General features: G+C 45.6%; 1 protein-coding gene across 1 annotated transcript; it reads right to left on the reverse strand.

Annotated features, from left to right (window-relative positions):
• Positions 1–294: 294 nt before the first annotated feature.
• On the reverse strand, positions 295–12594 carry LOC127321438 (putative F-box protein At1g49610). The gene is made up of 3 exons (XM_071820810.1): positions 11608–12594; positions 600–764; positions 295–519 (listed from the first exon to the last, which is right to left on the reverse strand). The coding sequence occupies exons 1-3, from the start codon at positions 12580–12582 to the stop codon at positions 295–297; spliced, it is 1365 nt and encodes a 454-aa protein (XP_071676911.1). The 5' UTR covers positions 12583–12594.
• Positions 12595–13460: the final 866 nt, after the last annotated feature.

Raw genomic sequence — 13460 nt, forward strand, 5'->3', positions numbered from 1 at the left:
ATAATCAGATAGCACATGTTAGTTTGCATGAGCATGCATGATATGGATGAAGAAAAAAATTAATCAAATGACCAACATAAAATTGAAGGTTGTTTGTGCAAGTTGAAACTACAAATCTAGCATTCACATAGAAAACAAAAGACAAAGCAAGTTAAATAACATAGGCACTTTTGAGGCTCAAAGCTATAGTTGGCAATACTATGACTATGCAGCCTTTGTGATTGAACAGAAATGTTTATGGACAAGGCTTGGTTTTCAGACAAACATTAACGAACTGCAGAAATAGAAGCATGATCATTGCCCAATAGTGAACTTACAGCCATCACATGAACGTCTATTTTCACACTGGATAATGATTCTGTCAAATGGCACGCCTGAGGCATTTAACATTTTCAAAAGTCGGAGAACCATCCCATCAACCTCTTGGCATTTTATTGTAACCATCTGAAGAAGGCTAGAAGCAACTAACTGTTCCAATGGATTGTAGATTTTTTCTACCTCCATTGAATTTTTGCGTACCTGCAGCAACACAAATATTTTACTGAATACTTTTGAATTTCAAAGTTAATAGCACACACTGCTATGGAACTAAGAAATACCTCCTCTAGCGGCGGCACATGAAGAGTAAGTTTCTCCAGAATCGGTGAGTGCCGGAGAAATAGAATTAATGCATCAAGATCAGCAGCGAGACACCATTCGCCGAGTACGAGAGTCTTTAACTTGGTAAATGTCGGGCACCACTTTAAGTCCCTCATGAAAACATACTAGCAAAGTTCAAAGAGGGAGTCAAATAAGGAACAAACATGGGATTTATATATAGGTAATTACTTGGTGGATAGGAAACAGTGGGCCAAGAACAAAATTATTAGTCGTTAAAAGAGAGACGTTTGGAAGCATACCATGTCAGGAGCCGCTTCCAAGATCAACTGTGAAGCTTCGGACAAACCATTCAGAAGCAAAGAATCGTTGTGATCATCAACAGGTTCATGGTTGTAGTAATGATAACAACCCTCGCATATAGGACTGCCACAAGCGTCAAACCGACCCCTACGACGAATACAACTGTCGCGGCAGCTGTTACCAAATGTAAGCGTTGCCGTTTGCAGCGCCGGCATGCTCTCGAGCAATGGAGCCCTGCCCAAATGATGAATTAGCTCGAGCGAGACGAGACTGGGTAAAGACATCCGGGTGCGTTCCTCCCAATATAAGGCGCAGTTTGTCATGCTCAGGTGTTTCAAGGATTGAGACGATATCCTGCGAGCACGAGCATCACAACAGGCCATCGTAAGATTCAGGAGCGCCGGGCAGCCCGAAAAATCAAGGAAGCTGTCCTTGGTAATCACATTGTCAAGGTCCAGCGTGGTGAGGTGGAGCGACGAGAGAGGCTGGGGTGGAAGATGCAAGTCGAAGTCCCCTATATAGACCCGGAGCACCTTGACCTGGCGCTCCAGAGCAGTCAGAATCCAGCCGCCCAAGTGCGGCGCGATGGCAGTGAAGAACGCGTTTAAGGTGAATTTGGAATCGTAGTAGAGCCGGCAGAGGGAGAACTGGCACGACTCGAGAGGCGCGGCACCGCGCAGGAGCAGCAAGCGGTTGACAAAGTGCTCGAACCTACCAGTGCTCTGGAACTCCTTGGGGACGATGACGAGAAGGCCTGGCGCAGACATCCAGAGGTGGCGCCAGCGCCGGGCGAGGACGCACGTGCGCACGGCTTCGTGCGCCGGCAGGAGCGATAGCAGGTGGTGGAGTAGGCCCTCCGGGAGGTCGCTGAGGCGGTCCGGCACGTTGCTGTCCGCGGGCGGCGGCGTTTCCTCGATCTTGGGGCGCTTAGGCGAAGGTGGCGTTACGCCAAACACATCCCGTGCGTCCATGCTCTCCGAGCCTTCGTTCGCCGGCGCGGCAGAGGCGGAGGACGCGAGATTATGGCCAGGGACTATATAGGGTTGTTGATTGCCTCATTGCCTCACAAATCACAACCCTAGAGTCGATCTCCCAGCTTTTAGGGCCCGTTTGTACCCTGGCCCCCCTTGGCTCGTTTTGAGAGGCGCATGTTTTTTTTGCCCCGTTTGGTTTCCTGGCCTCCTCGGCGTTGTCCCATCACACGGTTGTTAAAGCATCCTCGGGCTAGACCTGAAGGAACACTTGGATTGGCCGTTTCCAGCGAGCCACCCCTCATCTCCGCAAAAAGCGACAACGATGCGTTCTCGGGAAGCCACCGAGGGAAGATGGCGAGAGCTCGCGCGGGACAGCGAAAAATCGGCAGGATGAATCCGGTCACCGCGCTCCAAATTTCGCCACTGTATATAGGGGCGGCTCTCTCCCCAAATCCAAATCCCCCATTCACTCTATTTCGAGCTCATCCACCCTTCTCGATCTAGCGACATGGCTAGCTCTTCCGCCCGCAAGGCTGGCGAGGCTGGTGGCGGCGACGTTCGCTGTGGCGACGGCTACTGGCCACGACATGTCGTCTTCTTCCTCTGCGTAGTCCGGTTGTTATAAGCTTCAGCAAACCCTAGCCTTAGATCTAGATCTTTTAGGTACACAGGGGATCTGATAGAATTCATTGTAGGCCATTCCTTTGTCGCCAATCGTGGTTGGATCTGATTCTACCACACGGACTGTTGTCGAGGTTGCTTCTGACTCTACCACGGGGTGGTTTTTCGGCGTTGCATCTGACTCTTCCACGGGGATAGTTGTGCTGCTTCTTCGCCAGGGTCTCCTGCTTCCCTGACATTGATGTTGCGTGTGGCTCCTCTGACTGTAAGACCGCTCTTTTTTTCTACTAATTCATTGATGTGGTAAAGCTTAAGGATGTTGTAGTGCTAGTTTATTGATATGCTAAAGCTTAAGGATGTGGTACTGGTAGTACATTGATGTACTAATGCTTAAGGACGTGGATGTGGTAGTGATAGTTTATTATGTAAGCTTAGCTACGTTCTTTTGGTATTTATCATATAGGCAATCATACCATTATGCTCCCCTCATCTTTCTGCTCCAAATGTCAATGCTTATTTTTGCAAACAGAACTGCCATGATTTAGCAACCTAAGATTAAAATTTTAGTTAGCAAGACTGATATTCATGATGTGACCGTGCCGAATAATCAAGGCAGCAAGGCTTTGATTTATATTCGTCTTCATGATGAATTTTTAATAGCGTCAAAGTTATCGGTACACTAAAACACACCAAAGCATCTGTCGAGTTGCTCAGAATTAATTATTGTTTGTTGATGAACTATCGATTGTTGCTCCGATGTGCAAAACTTGGTCGAACATAATTAATTTAAGAAATCGTCTTCCTAGCATGGTGGAAGAATAAAATTTCACTTTTCAACGGTGTGTTGTGAATAATTTGATTAGCAGGGCGTGCTTTAGTTTTGAATACAAAGCAAATGTTGCATACTCCTGTTTTTTCACCGTAAAATCTAATGGAAAATGAAAAGTTATACCTTTTTGGAGAATAGTTGTACTCTCTCCATCCCACGAAGAATATCGGAGGTTTATCAAAATTTGAATATATCTACTACTCCCTTCGTTCATAAATATAAGCAATAATTTTATTCTCTTATGCAAGGTCCTCTATTAGCTCATGTTAGTTTTCTAGGGTTATGTTAACACCGATCCTCAAGACATGGAGCCGCACCAAGTGGCTCAACGCGAACGACGTGCACGCAAGGAAAGCTCTCGCTTCCCTGCGAAGGACTGGGCCTGCTGATGACTTGGCGGTCAAGGATTGGTCGCCAATATAAGACCCACGTCGATGGCAGATAGGATAGGAAAGTTGTGATTGGCTTCGGCCCAGCCTGTCGGCTTGTACCTCTCTCTCTCTTGCTATGTTCCTCCGGGAATTCGAATTCGAACTTCTGCTGTAATCTGGACACACAATCCTGTGAATCGAGAGAACATCTGTGTGCGATGTTAACAATTGGTATCTAGAGCCTACCCACCACTCAAATCCGCCGGAATTTTTCTTCCCATCTCGCACGCAACACATCGCGCTGGAGACTCGAGCTCGCCGCGCCGCAGATCTCGCTCGGCAACAGATCATGGAGTCGCTGACCCCAGAGGGCCGCGTGATCTACGACACGCTCACCGCGGCCTCAGCGGTGCAGCAGGAGCAGAGGAAGAAGGACATCGACGACTTGATCACCAAGGCCGTCAACACCGCCGTGGAATCGGCCGTGCGCTCCTCCATCGACAAGGCGGTTAGCAACATGCAGCTGTACGTCGATGGAGTCGAGAACACGCTTCAGCAGCACATCTCGGAGCTGCGGGAGCAAGTGGGTCTCGCCGCCCACCAGGACGATCCGGATCAGGTCGCCAGGACGCTTGGGGGCGACGCGGAGACCGGCCCGGAGGGGCGCCGTGTGACATCAGCGACACGGAGGTCGGTTGTTGGGGCCGCTGGCCCTTACATACCACCTCCGGCAAGAGGTATCCGCTCAAATCACAACCCCGATCATGCTCCTCGTTCATTCGATCTCAGGGATGAGCGTGCTGATTCACCACCGCGTGGACGCGTTCCTCGCGTGGATTTCCCTAAATTTGATGGGGAAAATCCACAGTTGTGGCAGATTCGTTGTGAGGACTACTTTGAGCTGTTCGATACTTCATCACATCTCTGGGTCAAGCTTGCTTCTATGCAGTTCACTGGCCCAGCTGCTCGTTGGCTCAATTCCATTAAAACATCTATTAGGAAGTTTACTTGGTCGGAATTTTGCTAGGAAGTTCTCCTGCGTTTTGGTAGGAATCAACACCAGTCCCTCATTAGACGTTTGTATAAGCTAGTTCAGACATGATCTGTAGAGGAATATGTTAACCAATTTGTTGAATTAGTGGATCAACTTGCTGCTTATGAAAATCAACCTGACCCACTGCACTATGTCACACGTTTCTTAGAGGGCCTTAAACCTGCAGTTCGCTTGTTAGTAGCAATTCAACTCCCTCAAGACTTGGATACTGCGTATACTGTTGCTTTGGTGCAGGAGGAAGTTGGTGATGGCACGAACACATTGAATTCGTCAGTCATTACCACAGCTCGCCGAGCCCCTACTACTGCCCCTGTTTATGGCCGTCCTCTGGATGATCGTTTGCAGACTCGATCGACAGAAATGTCCAGGACAACGGACGACAAAATTGCAGCTCTCAGAAATTATCGTCGTGCTAAGAATCTGTGCTTTACATGTGGTGAGAAATACTCACGTGAGCACAAGTGTCAGTCCACTGTCCAGTTGCATGTGGTGCAGGAGATGGTGGAATTTTTCCAGCAGCCAGAAACTTATCAGTGGGAGGGTGTCGATTCAGTGACAGATATGGAATTGATGCAATTGGCTGATGTGTCCTTCACCGAAGAACCTCCTGAGCAGTCTATTGTGCTCCACTGCACTGTTCAAGGGCATCCGGCTGTGTTTCTGTTGGATTCTGGTAGCAACAATTCGTTTGTGAATGCATCTCTGGCTGCCAAACTGTGTGGGCATGTTTCCTTACCTATTCCTCGTCGGGTTAAAGTTGCTGGTGGTGGCATCCTTACTTGCAACACATATATTCCTCAGTGTGAATGGACATGTGACAAGTTATCCTTCACCTCTAGTTTCAAAATTTTGCCACTCAAGAGTTATGATGGAATCGTGGGTATGGACTGGCTGTCTTCCCACAGTCCTCAGTTGATCGATTGGCAACAGAAATGGATTGCATTTCAGCACAAAGGAGCATGGGTGTGTCTGCAAGGAAATCCAGCTGAACCCTTTGCTTGCACCGTGATCGAATTATATGTAGTTCAAGCTGCTGACAGTGTCAAGACTCCTATGCCTCCGGAAGTTCAGTCTATTCTAGACACATTTGCTTCCATCTTTGCTGAACCTGACGGACTACCACCACACAGAGCGGTATCTCACTCTATTCCCGTAATAGAAGGAGCTCGTCCTGTCCAAATCAGACCATACCGTCTGGCCCCTGAACTCAAGAATGAAGTGGAGAAACAGATTGCAGAAATGCTGCAGTCAAGTGTAATTCGTCCTAGTGCCAGCAATTTTGCTTCACCACTGATCATGGTCAAGAAAAAGGATCAGACATGGCGACCTTGCATTGATTTTCGTCACCTGAATGCTTTAACAGTTAAGAGAAAATATCCCATGCATGTTATTGATGAGCTCTTGGATGAATTGCATGGAGCTTGCTGGTTCTCCAAGCTGGATCTGCGAGCTGGCTATCACCAGATCAGACTGACTGAAGGAGATGAACATAAAACAGCATTCCATACACATCATGGCCACTATGAGTTTACTGTCATGGCATTCGGATTAACTGGTGCACCAGCAACTTTCCAAGCCGAAATGAATAGGACTCTAGCTTCAGTACTTCGCAAATATGCTGTCGTGTTTTTCGATGACATCTTGGTATACAATACTAATTATCAGGAGCATCTACAACACCTCAGCTCGGTACTACAGCTATTGCAGGATAACCAATGGAGGGTCAAGATATCGAAGTGCTTGTTTGCACAGCCAAGCATACACTATCTGGGACATGTGATCTCAGCCTCGGGAGTGGCCACTGATGAAGAAAAAATTGCAACAGTCAAGGAGTGGCCTACACCTATGGATGTTAAGCAGCTTCGCAGCTTCTTGGGCCTGGCCGGTTATTATCGGAAATTTGTGCAAGGCTATGGATCTATTAGCCAGCCATTGATAGCTCTTCTCAGGAAAAACACTCCTTTCGTGTGGACTACTGACACTGAATTGGCATTTCAGTCATTGAAGAAAGCTCTCATCGCAGCACCTGTCTTGGCGTTACCAGACTTCTCTGTTGTGTTTGTTGTGGAGACTGACGCTTGCGACACTGGCATTGGAGCTGTGCTCATGCAGAAGGATCATCCTCTGGCATTTGTCAGTAAAGCTCTAGGCCCTCGCTCCAAAGGATTGTCTACATATGAAAAATAATATATGGCCATATTACTAGTAGTTCAAAAATGGAGAGCATACTTGCAGCATAAAGTGTTCATCATTCGAACTGATCACGCTAGCCTTACTCACCTCACTGACCAACGTTTACATACACCTTGGCAGCATAAGGTTTTGTCCAAGCTGATGGGCATGCAATACAGAATTGTGTATAAAAAAGGTTTGGAAAACAAAGTTGCAGATGCCCTATCACGAAGGCCACACCCTGAACTGGATGTGCATGCCATTTCTTGCAGTCAGCCAGCTTGGATTGTAGCAGTTCTTGACGCTTACCAACAGGATGCTCAAGCTAAAGCTCTCCTACAACGCTTGTCTATCGCCAAGGAAGTCGATGATCAGTTTTCCTTGCATGGGGGTATTATCAGGAAACAAGGGAGAATATGGCTTCCTTCTGATTCAGCAGTGCAAGAGCAACTAATTAGGGAATTCCATGCTAGCCCTATGGGAGGACACTCTGGCATTCCAGTTACCCTACGGCGATTGAAACAATTATTTGTGTGGAAAGGGATGGCAACGTCAGTTCATCAATTCGTGAAGTCTTGTTATGTTTGCCAACAAGCAAAGGCTGATCGCTCCAAGTATTCAGGCCTTCTGCAGCCATTACCAGTGCCTAATTCTGCATTCCAGGTAGTTTCCATGGATTTCATCGAAGGACTACCTCGATCAGGTCGCTTTAACTGCATTATGGTTGTGGTTGATAAGTTCAGTCGTTTTGCTCATTTCATCCCTCTAGCGCACCCCTTTTCGGCTGCCACTGTTGCTTCTGCGTTCATGGATAATATTACAAGTTGCATAGTGCTCCAGAGCAAATCATTTCTGACAGAGACAGAGTTTTTACCAGTGCCTTTTGGCAGCAGCTGTTTGCTCTGACTGGAACTACATTAGCGATGAGTTCATCATATCACCCTGAAACAGATGGGCAAACTGAGAGAGTCAATCAGTGTTTGGAAGCGTATCTTCGTTGCTTCACACATGCTTGCCCTACCAAATGGGTCCAATGGTTGACATTAGCTGAATTCTGGTATAACACTAGCCCTCACTCTGCCTTGGGGAGATCTCCGTTCGAAGTATTGTATGGTCGTTCCCCTAGCCATTTGGGCATTGTTCCCCAACATATGTGTGCTGTTCCAGATCTACAGACATGGCTGGACGAGCGTCAGTTAATGCAGGATCTTCTCAAGCAACACCTGGAACGTGCACGTATGCGCATGAAGCATTAGGCGGACAAGAACAGAACGGAGAGGACATTTGCTGTTGGAGATAGTGTTTATCTGAAACTACAACCCTATGTGCAATCGTCCGTCGCGCCTCGCGCACATCATAAGCTGTTGTTCAAGTACTACAGACCATATACAGTTCTTCAGAGGGTGGGCGAAGTTGCTTATCGTTTAGCCTTACCAGAAACCAGCCGCATCCATCCTGTGATTCACGTCTATCAACTCAAAAAAGCTATTGGATCTCAGGTTCAGAGTCGTTGGCTACTTGGGAGGATCAAGATGATTTGAAGCGTCGTTTTCCCAAGGCACCGGCTTGGGGACAAGCCGGCCATCAAGGGAGGGAGAATGTTAACACCGATCCTCAAGACATGGAGCCGCACCAAGTGGCTCAACGCGAACGACGTGCACGCAAGGAAAGCTCTCGCTTCCCTGCGAAGGACTGAGCCCGCCGATGACTTGGCGGTCAAGGATTGGTCGCCAATATAAGACCCACGTCGATGGCAGATAGGATAGGAAAGTTGTGATTGGCTTCGGCCCAGCCTGTCGGCTTGTACCTCTCTCTCTTGCTCTGTTCCTCCGGGAATTCGAATTCGAACTTCTGCTGTAATCTGGACACACAATCCTGTGAATCGAGAGAACATCTGTGTGCGATGTCAACAGGTTAATCCCACCTTAATATGGTGTATTTTTTCTCAATCTATGTTCTTTAATATTCGTGTCAAAAACTATATGACTTATATCTAGAAACGGAGGGAGTACTATTTAGTGTCTAGGTATATCCAAATTTAGAAAAATCTTAGACAATCTTCATTGGATGGAGTATATGGCATATGAAAACTAATATGCGTGCACTATATTTTAAAATACAGGGAGTAATACTACAAAATGATTTTGGTTGCTTTTACCAACTGCATTTGTTAAGCTTCCACTAGCTTGTGCTTGGAGTGTCAGCTTCTAGTATAAACAGAGAGAGAGAGGAAGGAATTGGGATTGGGACAACAATCAGGCGGCAGATCCATATTTGCGTGTGCATTCTAAAAGGATGAACGCCCCTTAATATCTATTTCAGATTAACTGAACAAGGTGTCAGGCACTAAAGTTCACCACTGCACATTATATTGGAGCAAATCACATCACTAAAATCTGAAAGTAAAACCAGATCCTGCGATGAGACATGATGAAAAAGACTAATGACAATACAACAGAGGAACTAACCGACGATTCACAGGCATCGAACACAGATGACCAAATATGCTATTATCATACTGAACAACTAGTTGTATTTACCTTGCCGCATGGATTTTTCAGACAAAAATTATCTTCCTTGCCTGTACCAATTTTCTAGAAAAAAATGCCTTGATAAACATGTGCAACAACCTATGCGGAAAAAAGGCCGGCCAAGTATTTTGTCACTAAGTGAAACAATATGGGTTCAGGCCTCCTCTGTCAATGTTTTTAAATTTACTTCTGGTCAGATCCATCCACACATAGATTGTAGGACAAGTGTTTTGTCCACGCACTCTTTACGACCATTAAATATCCATCCATAGATTCGACTAAACAGGTTTTCTTTGAATTTCTTTTTACTACACCTTTTTGGGCATCAAATTCCTGCAGCGCTTGCAACCGATGGGAATATTTTGTGTGTAACAGATAAACAAGTTACTAGCTTCTAACTATAGGAAATGGCAATTGTCATTGCAGTCAAACTAGGCTGAAAATAACATTTCCTCTCATTAACCCGGTGTTCAAAAGTTTGTAACACCCAACTAAATTGACAGAGGAGGCCGGACACCAATCGTACACCATGCATGTTCAAGCTTTAGCAAAACTCTTATCAAGATGAACTTCATTTTTTTCTGAGATGAACTCCAAATATTAAATATAAAACAAACGAGAAAGAAGGAACTCTATAATTGTCAAATTTTGTCCTTTTAGAGACAAGACAACAGTAATATGGCAAAACGTTTTAAGGGCAGTCTAACAGAAGAATCTTGCACACAGAGAGGACATATAATTCAACTGCAAACTTCCTGCATACTTTTCGGAGGCAAAATAGGAATCCATGCGTAAAAAACTGAAGACCTCTATTCCAAGCTCAGATCCGTGCACACAAAACTGAAACCTGTAAGAAAAATAGAAAAACGCATCATACACTCCGAGAGGGGCTTTCAGAGGTAAATAAAAAAAACGTTAACTTGTTCATTAATCCAAAAATATGCTCCCCTCAGAAAACCCTGAAATGTAGGACAGTGTCTTTCATGGCTGGATAAGAACATCTCTTGGGTGACCATGCAAGTTTTTGGTAAAACAAGATGATAAGATATTTTTGTTCTTTGGCTGATAGATTCGAAGTTACATAAGAGTGGCTATACCTTTTAAGTAATAAAGTGTCCTTTATCGGAAAAATTAGAGTAGCCATGATTAAACTCAAGATGTAGTGCATTTCGCATTAGAATTAAAGTCACATAAATATAAATGTGGCATATATACACATGCTAGATGTGAATCAAAGAGAAGGACATAATCACCCAAGACGATTCACTGAATAATCAGATAGCATGAGCGTGATATAGATAAAGAAAAAAATCAATCAGAATGAGCAACATAAAAAAATGAAGGTTGTTTGTGCAAGTTGAAACTACAAAGCTAGCATTCACATAAAAAATAAAAGATAGAACAAGTTAATTAACATAGGCACTTTTGAGGCTCAAAGCTATACTTGGCAATACAATGACTATGCAGCTTTTGTGATTGAACAGAAATGTTTATGGACAAGGCTTGGTTTTCAGACAAATATTAACAGACTGCAGAAATAGAAGCATGATCATTGCCAATAGTGAACTTACAGCCATAACATGAAGGTCTATTAAGACACTGGATAATGATTTTTTCAAATGTTACGCTTGAGGCATTTAACATCTTCAAAAGTCGAAGAACCATCCCGTCAACCTCTTGGCATTTGATTGTAACCATCTGAAGAAGGCTAGAAGCAACTAACTGTTCCAGTGGATTGTAGATTTTTTCTGCCTTCATTGATTTTTTGCGTGCCTGCAGCAAAACAGATACTGTATATTAATTACTTAATATACTTTGGAATTTCAGAGTCAACTGCACACTACTATGGAACTAAGAAATACCTCCTCTAGCGGTGGCAGATGAAGAGTAAGTTTCTCCAGAAATGGGGAGTGTCTGAGAAATAAAATTAACGCGTCAAGGTCCGCAGCAAGACACCATTCGCCGAGTACAAGAGTCTTTAACTTGCTAAATGTCGGGCACCACTTTAAGTCCCTCATGAAAACATACTAGCAAAGTTCAAAGGAGGGGACCAAATAAGAAAAAATGGCAAGTATACGCAATTATTTGGTGCACAGGAAACAGTGGGCCAAGAACAAAATTATTAAGGGTTAAAGGGATATGCTTGGGTGCATACCACATCAGGAATCGCTTCCAAGTTCAACTCTGTAGCTTCGGACAAACCTTTCAGAAGCAAGGAATCATTGTGATCATCAACAGGTTCATAGTTATAGTAACAACCCTCGCACATAGATCTGCCACAAGCGTCAAACCGACCAATACGATCAGAACATATATCGGTGCAGTCGTAATTAAATAGAAATGTTGCCGTTTGCAGCGCCGGCATGCTCTCAAGCAATGGAGCCCTGCCCATGGGATCAATTAGCTCCAGAGAAACGAGACTGGGTAGAGATATCCGGGTGCGTTCCTCGGCATAGAAGCCGCAGTATTTCATGATCAGATGCTTGAGGGATTGAGAAGCTATCCTGTGAGCATTAACATGGGCAAAGCTCATCTTAAGATTCAGGAGCGCCGGGCAGCCCGAAAAATCAAGGACGCTGTCGTTGGTATCCACGTTGTCGAGGTCCAGCGTGGTGAGGTTGTGCGAGGAGAGAGGCTGATGAGGGAGCTGGAAGTCCTCCTCGAAATCCCCGAGAGAGACCCGGAGCGCCTTGACCTGGCGCTGCAGAGCAGTCAGAATCCAGCGGGTCAAGTGCGGCGCGCTGGCAGGCAAGAACCCGTCGAACTCGAAGTAGAACCCGCAGAGGGAGAACTGGCAGGACTCGAGGCGCGCGTCGCCGCCGTCGCCGCTGCGGTGCAGGAGCAGCAAGCGGGTGACGAAGAGGTCGAGCTTCTCAGCGCTCCGGAACCCATTGATTTCGGTGACGACAAGGCCTGGCGCGGACATCCAGAGGTGGCGCCAGCGCCGGGCGAGGACGCACGTGCGCACGGCCTCGTGCGCCGGCAGGAGCGACAGCAGGTGGTGGAGCACGCCCTCCGGGAGGTCGCTGAGGCGGTCCGCCCCGTTGCTGTCCGCGGGAGGCGGCGTCTCCTCGTTCCTGGGGCGCTTAGGCGAGGGCGGCGTTACGCCGAGCACGGCCCGTGCGTCCATGCTGCTGCGCGACGACGTCAGCAGAAAAAGGCTGGAGGTAGGGACGTATTGGTGCGAGGACCGAAGAAGTGACCGATCGCCGCTCCTTCACTCGCCGGCGGCCCGCCGCGGCAGAGGTGGGTGGGGGACGATGATGACTACGGCCTAGGGTTACTGATTGCCTGATTGCATCACATCTCTCATATTTCCTTCCCAATGGCTACAGGGATAGGAAGGTTCCATACACTAGTATTGATGGATACTTTTTAATTTAGGAAAAAATATTAGGAAAATGCTTCCGATCCGGCCTCGCTCCCGCATTGGCTTAATGGGCCTGCTTTTTTCGGCCCAATAATAATTTCGCTGCAAAACACATGAGTGAGGTGATGAACTATTTGGTGTAAACAATCCATAATTTTTGTAGGATTTGTTGTTAACAATTGTTGTAAAGAGACAACATTTTTTTATTTTTTGTTGGTGCTAATAAAGTGTTTTATTTTTGTTGTAACCGTTTGTGACTTTGGATAAAATAGTAGGTGATTTTTGTTGTAATTCAAATCTGTAGCAAATTAAATGTCGCTTGACCACTTTGCATCATTTTTGCAAACATATTGATTTTTATTGTAATCGTTTGTGACTTTTTGTAAAAAAAAGTTGGTGACTTTTGTTGTAATTCAATATGTAACAAATTAATGTTTTTTTTTTGCAAACATATGGATTTTTATTGTAATAGTCTCCGGTTTTTGTTAATAATAATGGCTACTTTTGTTGTAAATTGATCTTCAACAAAACAATTTATTGCTTTAACCATTTTATTTGTGACATTACTTTTTAAAAATGTTGCGACTTTTTGTTGTAATACTATATATTTTTTGTACGCGGAGAGATGATTTTTGTTG

The sequence above is a fragment of the Lolium perenne genome, chromosome 5 (genome assembly GCF_019359855.2).
Source record: "Lolium perenne isolate Kyuss_39 chromosome 5, Kyuss_2.0, whole genome shotgun sequence".
NCBI lineage: Eukaryota > Viridiplantae > Streptophyta > Magnoliopsida > Poales > Poaceae > Lolium > Lolium perenne.

Coding starts and splice junctions, on each gene's coding strand:
- LOC127321438 (XM_071820810.1), bottom strand. CDS start 12,582: ATGGACGCACGGGCCGTGCTCGGCGTAACGCCGCCCTCGCCTAAGCGC. Junction 765..11,607: donor TGGAAGCGATTCCTGATGTG/GTATGCACCCAA, acceptor GAACTTTGCTAG/TATGTTTTCATGAGGGACTT. Junction 520..599: donor ATGTGCCGCCGCTAGAGGAG/GTATTTCTTAGT, acceptor GTGTTGCTGCAG/GTACGCAAAAATTCAATGGA.